Below are 13,004 nucleotides of genomic sequence, written 5' to 3' on the forward strand. Positions count from 1 at the left end.
TCTGCCTCCACCACATTCTCAGGCCAGGGTATTCCCAAATCCCATTATCTGTGTGAAAAAGTACTTCCTCAGAACCTCTGTACTTACCATAGAACTATAATCACCTGTTTAGACACACCAGCTACAGGGAAAGATTTCCTCCATTCAACATCCCCATAATTTTGTATCATGTCTATCACATCTACCTGTACCCTTCATTCCAGGCAACATCCTGGTGAATCTTCTCAGCACCCTCTGTAGTTACATTTTCATATTTATCTATACTCTAGCAAACAGAACTGTATTTCCTACTGTGGCCAAACCAATATTTAATACAGTTCTAACCAAATGTCCCTGCTTTTATCCAGCTAAAGAAGGCAAGTATCCTGTGTGCTTTTGTTTCCACCTTATCAGGGTTAGATATCACTGTCCATTGCTCTGCCTGTTTGACCAGCAGGTCATTATCATCCTGTAACCCATGAATTCATCACCAACAACTTGCATTCATGTTCAAATTGTTAAAATATACAATAAACATTAGGAATCCAGCACCATTCCCTGCACTACACCAAATTTCAAAGTAAATTTATTATCGAAGTACATAGATGTCACCACATACAACCCCAAGATTTGTTTTCTTGTGGGCATACGTACATGCTAAATCCAAGAAAAACAGTAGAATCAATGAAAGATCGAACACAACAGGATGGGCAAACCACCCCTATGCAAAGGACAATAATCTGTGCAAATACAAAATAAAATACATAAATAAGCATTAAAAATCAAGAACATGAGATGAAGAGTCCTTGAAAGTAAGTCCAAGGGTGTGGGAACATTTCAATGGTGGGGTAAGTGAAGTTATCCCCTGTGGTTCAAGGGCCTGATGGTTGGGGAATAGTAACTGTTCTGAACCTGGTGGTGTGGGTCCTGAGGCTCCTGTACCACCTTCCTAATGGCAGCAGCAAGAAGAGAGATGGTGCTGTGTTTGATGGTAGCAGCTTCTATGGAGCCAATCAAAGGTGATACTGTCCTTTTTAAACGTACTTTCTCACGATCACAACACCCTGCTGGAGATTAAGATATTAAAGTACCGCAAATCAGTGAGTTGTTCGATGGCAAAGGAGCTGCTGCCTGCGTCAGAGAGGCACCAGAGGAGTCACTGCACGAAGGCGGTGTGCAGTCTAACAGTGAGTAATCGTCTTAGTCACTTTCCTTGTAATTGCAAGACCCTGTTGGACATAGTCAATGTGGAATGCTGCAAGTCTGATTCACTGTTTTATTGGTGGACACCAGGGAAGCTGCGTGGCCTTGGTCATAGTGACAAATAGGTCTCAAGCTGTGGTGTCATCTACTTACAGCTGCCCAGGAGAGAGGCGTTGGAGATGGTGCTGTGTCTAAGCTGAAGTCAGTGCTGCCCCAGCACCCCGCCTCCCCGCACTATGTTTGCTCAGCTGGTTGACTAGATTTCTACAAAATTCATGGACAGGGTCCATACAGTAATGGACTATACAGTATTTTTTGTGTGATTGTATTTTACTGAAGCTTGTGCTGTGTGTGATGGTCAGTACTGTGTTTTGCACCTTGGCCCTGGAGTAACACTGTTTTGTTTGGCTGTATTCATGTCTGGTTGAATGAGCATTAAACCTGAACTTGAACTCAAACTTGGCCTGGGTGGTGGGTGTCCCTGAAGATGGATGATGCTTTCCTGAAATAGCACACTGTATAGATGTGCTCCATGATGGAGGAGGCTGTATCCACTACTTTTTATAGGATTTTCTGTTCAAGGGCTTTGGCATTTCCATACAAGGCCATAATACAACCAATATATTCTCCACCATGCATCTATAGAAGTTTGTCAAAGTTTTAAAGTCATGTTGAATCTTTGCAACACTTTCTTTGTAATGGGCTCAGGACAGATGCTCTGAAATGATAACACAGAGGAATTTAAAGTTGCTGACCCTCTCCACCTCTGATCCCCTGATGAGGACTAGAACATTGACCTTCGGTTTTCTCCTCCTGAAGTCAATAATCAGTTCCTTAACACCTCCTTGGTCTTACTGATGTTGAGTGAGATCCTGTTGTGGCACCACTCAGCCAGATTTTCAATCTTCCTCCTATATGCTGATTCGTCACCACCTTTCACTTGGCCAACAACACTGGTGTCATCAGCAAACTTAAATATGGCGTAGGAGTGTGCTTAGCCTCATTGTCATAAGTACAAAGCAAGTAGAGCAGGGGGCTAAGCACAGAGCCTTGTGGTGCACCTGTGCAGATGGAGATCGTGGAGGGGATGTTGTTGCCAATTAGAACTGACTGGGATCAAGGAAATCAAGGATCCAATTGCACCAAGGAGGTATTGAGGTCAAGGTCTTGAAACTTATTGATTAGTTTTGAGGGGATGATAGTATTGAATGCCAAACTGTACTTGATAAAGATCCTCCTGATGGATGCATCTTTGCTGTCCAGATGTTCCAGGGTTGAGTGAAGAGCCCATGAGATGGCATCTGCTGTGGACCTGTTGTGCCAGTAGGCAAATTGGAGTGAATTCAGGTTGCATCTCAGGCAGGAGTTCATACTGTGGCAAGCATTCAGTCCATGATGACAGACAAGAAAAGCTTGTTTATCTCAACAGCCACTTTTGTTGTGACAAGCACAATAACAGTCAGAGCACAATAGCTCAGTGAGAACTAACTCAGTCACATACAGATGGGGGAGGTGATTATTACACACCCAGGCTACATTTCAGGGTGGCACACAAACACACAAGCGAGCTAAAATAAATGAACTTGAGCATCTCATCATAATTCTACTGAACACGCACACCACGAAAGCCTTTTAAAACAAGAACAATAATTAGTGCTGGCCGCAAGGAATACTGGGGCAATCTGTCGACCATACCCCCCCCCCCCAGAGCGGCACAATGCCCCCACCTGAGGGGTCAGCCATCCCAGCAACCCCAGAGTCCGCAACAAAGACCTTAAGTCCCGGTGATGGTCGACTCTGCCTTCTGGGGCACTCGGGGGTGGCTGTATCCCCACCCCAGGGGAGGCACTGTATGATGAGGCAAGAGGCAGGGTACCCAGAGTGTCACCCCCTTCCCTCAACTTCGCTGCCAAGGGCCGATACGATGGCAGCTGGTCCTGCTGCAGCACAACTGCCGAGTGCTGCTCAGGTAGCCGCGCCCGGTATACTATATTGGAGATGTGGTTGAACACCTCTCCCGGCCCCTTCCAATAGCTTCGAAGTTTGGGAGACAGAGCCTTCGTCCAGGTGGAGCAGTAGACCCATACTTGGGTATGACCCACACTCCAGCTCATACTGCTCAAGTATGAGCAGTAGACCCATACTCGGTTCCCCACAATAAAGTCCTGTCCCTGACTGTCGTCATCATAAGCTTATTTTTGACGGCAGCTGGCTGCACTTTGGTTCTGCTGAGCCACAACATGAACAACCCGCAGGTGCCCTCTGAGGTGCTGCAGGTAATCCAACCTGGCGCCCCCTCCCCCAAGGAATCTTTGGCTGGGGAGGGAAACAAACACCCTATCCACCAGCATGCGCAGTTCCCACCCAAACACAAGCGCAGCCAGCGTACACCTAGTTTTCTCCTAAACTGCTATCCGGTATGCTAGGGCTAGGTGGTGATTCCAATTGCACTGGTGCTGGCTGACGAGGATGGTAAACTGTGCAGCCAGGGTCAGTTAAATCATTCCACCAGCCCATCACTTTGCAGGTGAAGGGGGTGGTCCACATTTTGGTGATTCCCAGCTGCCTACAGCCCTTGCCAAACACCTGCGCCTCAAAGTTGCACCCTGGTAGCACTGGAGTTCCTCAGGGATGCTGAAGTGGCATAAGAATTCCTCTTCAAGTCTCTCAGTGGTGGTGGTGGCACTCTGGTCTGGGACCCTGTATGCCTGTGGCCACTTTGTGAAGTTATCCATGGCTACAAAACATAGTGGTTTGATATAGCACTGTGCCGATACCCCCATTGCTGACCTCTGCGTCAACAATGAAAAGGTGTGCTGGATTGGGATACACTGGCACTGGGGCCTCGGTGGACACAGTTTGGAGCTGGTCGAAGGTGGCAGCACAGGTGTCAGTCCAGGTGAAGGGTCTCCCCTTTTGGTGAGCTGATGCAGGGAACTGGCGACAGCAGTGAAGTCCTTAATAAACAGGCGGCAGGATGCTGCAAAGCTCAAAGCATTGCCAGGGTGGACCATTCCTTGACCACTGCCACCTTCTCAGGGTCGATCTCCATTCCTTCCGCAATCACCACGCGCCCCAGGAACTTTGTCTGGCGGTGCAGCAGACAGCATTTTGTGGGGTTAGGGCGGAGTTTCGCCTGGCGGATAGCAGCAAAGACCTCTTCCAGGTTCTGCAGAGCATCATTAGAAGTGACAGTGTTTACCAGGAGATCGTCCAAATAGATGACACAGCAACTCCGTAGAATGTAAGCCAGCACTCTCTCCACCAGTCTCTTGAATGTGGCTGGGGCGTTACACAGGCCAAACGGCATTTACCCAAAAGTGCCACAAACCCTTGACCAATGGTGAAAGTGGTCTTGGGTCAGACCTCCCGGGCCAGAAGCCACTGTGGAGATCGAGAGAGCTGAACCAGGTCAAACCCACGATACAGTCCAGAGCAGCTCAATTTGGGGCAGCGGGTAGGAATCCTTCTGCGTCATGGCACTGAAATAGTGTTAGTCTATGCAGAACCACCACAATCCATCTCACTTCCTAACCAACACTGCCCGGGGCTGCCCACAGGCTGTCTGAGAGCTTGATGATGCCAGCCGCTCCCAGTACTGATCCACTGCTCCGCTGCCTGGCGTTTGCCGAGGGCCAGGTGATGGGGCAGCAGGCAGATCGGGCAGGTGTTCCCAGTTTTAATGTGGTGTTGGACCAGCTGAGATAGGGTGTTGCCCCCGGCACATCCACATGGGCCCCCCAGTGAGACATCAGGTTCAGCCCAATGATGCTGGAGTCTTGGATATCAGCTAGCCAACCTTGTGCCCTGCTGTGTTTTTCCCCACTGTGATACGCAGTGTTGGCGTGTGGCCAAGTGGTTAAAGCGTTCGTCTAGTGATTTGAAGGTCGCTAGTTCGAGCCTTGGCTGAAGCAGCGTGCGTGTCCTTGAGCAAGGCACTTAACCACACATTGCTCTGCGACGACACCGGTGCCAAGCTGTATGGGTCCTAATGCCCTTCCCTTGGACAACATTGGTGGCGTGGAGAGGGGAGACTTGCAGCACGGGCAACTGCTGGTCTTCCATACAACCCTGCCCAGGCCTGCGCCCTGGAATCCTTCCAAGGCGCAAATCCATGGTCTCATGAGACTAACGGATGCCTACAGATATGCAGCCACCTCTTCCCTCTCATTGCCACACAGTCCATTTAACTAATTATGTGACTTCTAAAACCAACTGGCTGCACCAGTGATGATTTGGTGTGTCATATTAAAGGGGTGAATAATTATGTAATCAATTATTTTGTGTTTATATTTATAATTAATTTTGATCATTTTGTAGAGATGTCTTCACTTTAACACAAAAGTCGTTTTCTGTTGATCAGCGTCAAAAAAGCCAAATTAAATCCACTGTGATTCAATGTTGTAAGATGATAAAACAAAAACTTCCATGGAGGGTGAATACTTTTTATGGGCACTGTAACTAAAGCCTGCTTGAAGCAGGTGTGTACCTCAGACGACCAAAATGAGAGGTTAAGGTTATCACAGCCAGTTGATCAGCACAGGTCGTTAGTGATTGGTCAGGTACCCCATTTGGGCTAAAAGCTTTCTGTGGGTTCACCCACCTGAAGGATGCTCTCACATCGGCCTGAGACTGAAATCACAAGAGTCATCACGGGCTGTGGGAATTTGTGAAGTTCTTCCTTGTTTTGCAGTCAAAGCCAGCAGAGAAGGTATTGAGCTCAACAGAGAGAGAAACCTTGTAGTCACCTATGTTGCTTAGTTTCACTTTGTAGGAGGCGATATCATTCAACTGCTGCCACGGCTGTCGGTCATCCTTCAGTGATTCAAGTTTGGTCCCGAACCGCAGGTGAGATGGCTTTCCAGAGATCATACCAGGACTTCTTGTATCTTACTTGGATGCCAGACCTGAATGCAACTGATCTGGCTCTCAGCAGGTTGTGGATCTCATGGTTCAACCAGGGCTTTGGGTTGGGGAAGACCCTGAATAATTTTGTGGGAACACAGTTGTCTACAACTGCTGCTATAAGGTTAATGACCACTGTGGTGTATTCATTCAGATCCTCTCATGAGTCCTTGATATGGCCCAGTCCATTGACCTGAAGTAATCCCATAACTGCTCCTCTGCTCCCATGTCTCCTCTTTGTTGTCCTTATCTCTGGAGCCTTGCCCTTTAGCCTCTGCCTGTACGCAGGTAAGAGGACAGCCAAGTGTTCAGATTTCTGAAACGCGATCTAGGCACGAACAGTAGGCACTCCTAATCATAGTATAGAAGTGGTCAAGTGTGTTGGAGCCTCTGGTGCTGCAGGTTATAAACTCATGATAATTAGGCAGAGATTTCTTCACACAAGTCCTTGACTATAATTTGAAATGTGTCAGGAATGACAGTTTACCACTGGTCACAAAAATAACCTTCCACCATCCCTCCGCCTCCTATAACCAAATCACTTTTGGAACCAATTTGCCAACTTGCCTTAGATGCCATGGGCTCTAATTTTTTGAACTAGTCTCTATGCTGGACCTGTCAAAGAGACATGAAGTAAATCAGCATGGAAACAGATCCATTAGCCCATTTTATCCAGGCCAACCATGGTGGCCATCAAGATAGTCCCATTTGCCCTTGCTTGGCCTATATTCCTCTAAACCCTTCCTATCAAATATCTTTTAAATAGTGTTATCGTCCAACATGCCTATTCTCTCCCTATAACTCAGGCCTCAAGCCCTGGCAACGTCCTTGACAATCTTCTCTACACTCTTTGCAGATTAATGATGTCTCCCACTTCCCAAGATGAACAAATGCTAATAATGCATAATACTAACAGTGTGGCCTCACTAACATCTTGTACAAATGCAACATAATGCCCCAACTCCTATACTGGATGAGATGCGTTCCTTTCACCCTTTGAGCTTCCACATCCAGTACAGCAGCCTTCATCATTTCCACCAGCTGAAACAAGGTCCCACCACCAGACACATCTTCTCCTCACTACCCCTTTCCACCTTCTGCAGGTACCACTCCCTCCGTGATCCCCTGGTGTTCTCATCCTTCCACACCTCCCCTCTCTTACCATTGGCACATCCCTCTGCCCTTACTTTTAGTCTTACACATCCTCCCTCATCATCATCCAGGGACCTAAACAGCCCCTCCAGATGAGCTAGATGTGGGAGGATGGCATTCCAACCTCATTACTGCATTCGGTGCACCTGATATGGTCTCCTCCACATTGATGAAACCAACTGCGGACTGGAGGACTGTTTCGCAGAACATTTATGTTCGGTCTGCAAGGATCATCCCAAGTTCTCAGTTGCAGACTATTTCACTTCCCCGACCCATTCCCACACTGACCTGTCCACTCTCACCCTTCCCCACTGTGAGAATGAAGCCCAGCACAAACTAGAGAAACAACTCCTCAAACTCTCCCTGGGTAGGCTACACTGAATTGTTCTTCTTCTTCCTGTCCTGCCACCACCCCCCCCCCCCGCTTCAATCCTCCCCCGACCTTCCCATTGTTGTGTCTTTTATCTCAACTCCCCACCTCTGGTTACCCATTGCTGTAATACCAGCAACATTACATACCCACATCTACCCATGGGTAAACAGTCAAAATCTTTCTTCCAAGGTTGAGGTATCAAATATGAGAGAATGTACGTTTAAGGAGTGGGAAGAAAGCTTAAAGAAGTTGTGTCAGGGTAAGTTTTATTTTACACAGAAAGTGTGGGTTCCTGGAATGGGCTGCCAGGGTGCTGGTGAAAGCATTAATGATGGTGGTGTTTAACAAGCACATAAATATGCAGGGAATGGAGGGAAAAAGTGAGTGTCAGGATGGTGATATTTCAAACTGGATGACAGCCTACCTGGGGGATTGATGCTGGTACAGGTCACGGTTTCTTTGAACTGTGAAGAGGAGAGTAACAGAATGTTGCAGGATATAAACAGCCTGGTGGAATGGGCAGACATGGCAGATGAATCTGCCACACTGGATCTTTATTCTCAGGATCGTAGGAGAAGGAGAGGTGACATATAATTTTATAAAATCATCTGGGATATCGATGAGCTGGACTGTCATTGTCTTTTCCCCAGACTTGGGATGTCCAAAACTATAAGGCACAGATACAAGACAAGAGTGGAGGGATTTAAAAGAGACCTGAGAGGCAACTTCTTTACACAGATGGCAGTGAACACCAGGAATGAGCTGCCAGAGAAAGAGGTTGAGGTGGATCCTATTGCAAGATTTAAGAGGCATTCGGATAGGTATACGGGGGGGGGGGCGCGGCTTGGATGATATGGGCTAAATGGGGGCAACAGGGACTAGCAGGAAGGAAGCTATGATCGGCATGGACCAGTTGGGCCGGAGTCCGTTTGCATGCTATCTTACCTCAACTCTATAGAGATTAATGTATAGACATGTGAGGTGTTAGAGAGAATGAGAAGAGGCAATCTGGAATAAAGGACACTGTCTAAAGAGGTTCAGGAACAGAACGTCTTTGGGGGGGGTAGTGTGGGAACACAATCATTGAAAGAGGTTGGGTAGGCTTAATCAGGCATACACAAATCTGGGTTTTATCAAGGTACTGAGTAAAAAAACAAGGAGATTGTCCTGAACCTTCTGGCCCAACCTCAGCTGGAGTAATGTGTTCTGTTCAGGTCACTTCACAAGGAGGTGAAGCCATGAGAGAGGGTGCAGTACGTATACAGTAAGAGGGCCAGTAGTTACGAGAGAGAAGCTGAGTGAAGATTAGATGGAAATTTATAAAATGTTGAAGATTTCTGATTCCATGAAAAGCAGACTCACTGGGAATCCCAGACACCAGCTTCAGAGGTCGCAGAACACGGACTGCCCTCAGAGTTCGGAGGTTGAAGTGCGTTGCTGCTGTGGCCAGGAGCCTGGAAGGAAAAAGGAGAGAGTTGGGCTGTGACCTTGGGATTAGGAAGAGAACTCACACTGCTCCACCACACCTCAACCAGTTAATTGTGCTGCTGTGAGAACAGGCAGTCCCAGGTAATGGCAGGGCTTCATTCCTGAGAACTGTCTGTCAGTTGGAAATGAACACAGCATATGGAGAGGACCACAGGAAGAGCTGTATCAGCAGAGCAAGGCGTGGGAAAAGTGGCTATCAGCAAGTCTCACTAACATATTGAGTATGTCTGCTCAATGGTACCTGCTCTGCTCGGCTGGGCTTTGTATGTCAGGGCTTCCCATAAGTCAGGAACTTGTAATCCAGACAGGACCTGGACTTGAATGAGTTAACATAACAACATTACACAGAAGGATTGCACTGTCAGGTAGTGAACTTCTGTTCCCATACAACAACAGCCATTGAATATGTCACCTGGGTACCAGCATTATCAGCTGATTAAAGCTCAAGGTAAACTTATTATCAAAGTATATACACACAGTGACCTCTTCATTAAGTACAGGAATAACCATGCATTACCACAGTAGTGTACAGGAATATACTTAATAAAGTGGCCACTGAGTGTATGTTCGTGGTTTTCTGCTGCTGTAGCCCAACCAAGATTCACCATGTTGTGTGTTCAGGGATGTTTTTCTGCACACTACTATTGTAACGCATGGTTATTTTGAGTTATTGCTGCCTTCCTTCAGCGGCTACTCTCCTCTGACCTCTCTCATTAACAAGATATTTTTGCACACAGAACTCCTGCTCACTGAATTTTTTTTGTTGTTTTTTGCACCATTCCCTGTAAACTCTAGAGACTGTTATATGTAAAAATCCCAGGAGATCAGTAGTTTCTGAGAGACCCAAACCACCCTATCTGGCACCAGCAATTAGTCCACGTTAATTCCCCATTCTGATGTTAGGTCTGAACAACCGAAGCACTTTACCATGTTTACATGCTTTTATGCATTGAGTTGCTGCCACATGATTGGCTGATTAGATATTTGCATCAATGAACTAGTATACAGGTGTACCTAATAAAGTGGCCACTGAGTGTATTTTTGTTGGGAACGGATGCTGCTTATTGACTATAGCTCAGGGTTTACCACCATCATTCTTACAGTCCTAATCAAAAAGCTACAGAACCTTGGCCTCTATACCTCTGCAACTGGTTCCTTGAATCCCTAACTGGAAGACCACCCACCATCTGTGCTGATTCGAAATAACATCTCCACCTTGTTGATAATCAACACTGGCGCAACTCCCACTGCTCATCCCACTGCTCTACTCCCTCCATTCCCATGTCTGTGAGGATAGGCATAGCTCAATTGCCAGTGATAAATTTGCTGATGATACACTATTGTTGGCAGAATTTAAAATGAAATGAGAGGGCGCAAAGGAGTGAGATATACCAGTCAGTTGAGTGGTGTCGTAGCAACAAACTTGCACTCAACAACAGCAAGACCAAACACCTGGTTGTGGACTTAAGAAAGAGTAAGTCAAGGGAACAGAAACCAATCCTCACAGAGGGATTAGAAGTGGAGAGACCGAGCGATTTCAAGTTCCTGGGTGTCAATATCTTTGAGGACGTAACCTGGATGCAACATATTGATGCAGCTATAAAGAAGGCAAGACAGCAGCTATACTTCAATGAAAGCTTGAAGAGATTTTGTATGTCACCTAAAACACTCGAAAACATCTACAAAAGTACCGTGGAGAGCATCCTTACTGACTGCATCACCGTCTGGTATGGGGGTAGTGGGTGGGGCAACTGCACAGGACCAAGGTAAGTTGCAGAAAGTTGTAGAATTAGTCAGCTCCATCATGGGCACTAACCTCCATAGTATCCAAGACATCTTCAAGGAGCGGTGCCTCAAGAAGGCGGCGTGCATCATTAAGGACCCCCATCACCCAGTACATGCCCAATTCTCATTGTTACCAGCAGGAAGGAGGTACAGGAGTCTGAAGGCACACACTCAGAAATTCAGGAACAGCTTCTTCCCCTCTGCCATCTGATTTCTGAATGGACATTGAACCCATGAAAACAGCTCACTACTTCTTTATTTCTATTTTTGCACTACTTAATTTAACTACTTAATATATATATACAGATACTAATTGTAATTCTGTTTTTTCTATATTTATCATGTATTGCATTGTACTACTGCCGCAAAGTTAACAAATTTCACACCATATGCCAGTAATATTAAACCTGATTCTGATCTCTTGTGACTAGACCCCACTGCTAAAGGGCCTGTTCCCTTCCTCCACTGGGCTCCACTCCACCCAGAGCTGCAAATCCCATTCGAACAGTGAGGGATGCCTGACCATAACCACTACTATCACTGCACCTCCTAGAGATTCCTCAACCCCATGGGAAGCGGATGGCACTCTCGGCATTGTTGATCGTCCGGTGGGCCGACAGGCCCCCTGGGATAGGCCCATTCCAACACTCCGTGCAGCCCAGCAGGGCAGAGGCTTCCCTAACTTCTGCCCACACCTGTCTCCCACCTTTCCCAGTTCCTTAGCAGAGAACACTCAGATGGTAGTCGTCTCAGTGAGACCCACGGTATTATCCTCCCCAGATCCTTCTCTCCCAGTCTGCTGCTCTTCCTCATCCTGTTCCATAGAAGCTGGAGGGACTAAAATCTGGCAGCCCCCTACCTGGTCTGGGACTGTGTGGTGACCGATCTGGCCTGTAATGCAAATGGGGAAGGGCACTCACTCAGAGGAGGATACCCAAGGCTCTCTTCCCATCCTTACCATCTAACTAAATGTTCCCGTCCTTCATCCACGTGTTGGGTTTTGCTCCTGGCAACATCAGCTCTTGCACCTTAATGAGGTCCAGATGCAAATTAGACCTTCGAATACCCTCTAACTGTTGCACCTTCACTAGCCAACAGGCCATCTCTAGGCTCTTACCTTCTAACTCCCTGGCCCGGGTCTGCGTTACCCAGGGACCTCTCCTGTGGTCACACATTGCCGGTTTATTGATTCCATTGCCTTCTTCAAACTATCTACCTCTTTCTCCTTTTGTGAGATTATCTCCTGCTGCTGCCACAGTACAGCAGTGAGAAGGCATCCCTCCGGCTCCCCTGCCTCTTGGGGAACCCTGGCTTATTATGTACAGACATGATGTGGTTTTCGATTTTCACCCCTTAGACCATCTATGGGCATCCCATAGTCTGCCAATGGGTAGGTGACTCCCAAATCCCGCACCATCATTGGTCCATCCAAGAACTCAGCTCTCCTCTTACCAGGGGTTCTCTCTCTAAGTTTTCCTTCCAAAGATACTTACGTTCTGTTCAAACACCGAACCCTGCTTGCAGCGCGAATTGTTGTGAGAAATCACGCTTGTCGGCTCGGTGGGTGGGGACAGAAGAAACTTACTACCAGTAAGTAAGTTAACTATTTATTTACAGGACAAGATAGACACTAAACGTTTCAAGCTAAACTTGGTTGCAGATACTTACCTAAGCTGTGTGCACGAAGTAGCAGGACAAAACAGACACTAAATGTAACCACAGTGGCAGATACTTATTTAGAGTGTATGCCTGGGCCATCTACATTGCAGCACACCTCCACTATCTAGTGTTTCCATGGCACCCTCGTCTACCTGGTCCTTGGCAACTCGAGTAGAAAGGAGCCCGCTTGGTTACTGCACGCTAGATATAAACCCTACTGACACTGTGAGCTAAATGGAAGCTAGTGGGAGGAGAGGCAATGCTCCTGACACAGACCAGTCCTCACCTCCCAAGGGATAGCGGCTTTCGATGAGCAGGTAAGGTAAGACACATATTGTAACAAGGAGGGAAACTAAAAATATGCAACAATCTCTCAATCAGCATCAGCAAAACCAATGGGTTAGTTATCGACTATAGGAGAAAGAAGCTGGAAGTCTACGAGAGGGTCAGTAGCTTAAAT

The 13,004-nt window shown here is 47.1% G+C and overlaps 1 protein-coding gene across 1 annotated transcript in view; it reads right to left on the bottom strand.

Annotated features, from left to right (window-relative positions):
* LOC140206151 (probable voltage-dependent R-type calcium channel subunit alpha-1E) overlaps positions 1 to 13,004 on the bottom strand; it is a 632,362-nt gene that overhangs the window by 383,335 nt on the left and 236,023 nt on the right. Inside the window, exon 5 of the mRNA XM_072274389.1 lies at positions 8,975 to 9,066. Within this exon, the coding sequence (XP_072130490.1) occupies positions 8,975 to 9,066 (92 nt within the window). The remainder of the gene's footprint in view (positions 1 to 8,974; positions 9,067 to 13,004) is intronic.

The sequence above is a fragment of the Mobula birostris genome, chromosome 12 (genome assembly GCF_030028105.1).
Source record: "Mobula birostris isolate sMobBir1 chromosome 12, sMobBir1.hap1, whole genome shotgun sequence".
Lineage (NCBI taxonomy): Eukaryota > Metazoa > Chordata > Chondrichthyes > Myliobatiformes > Myliobatidae > Mobula > Mobula birostris.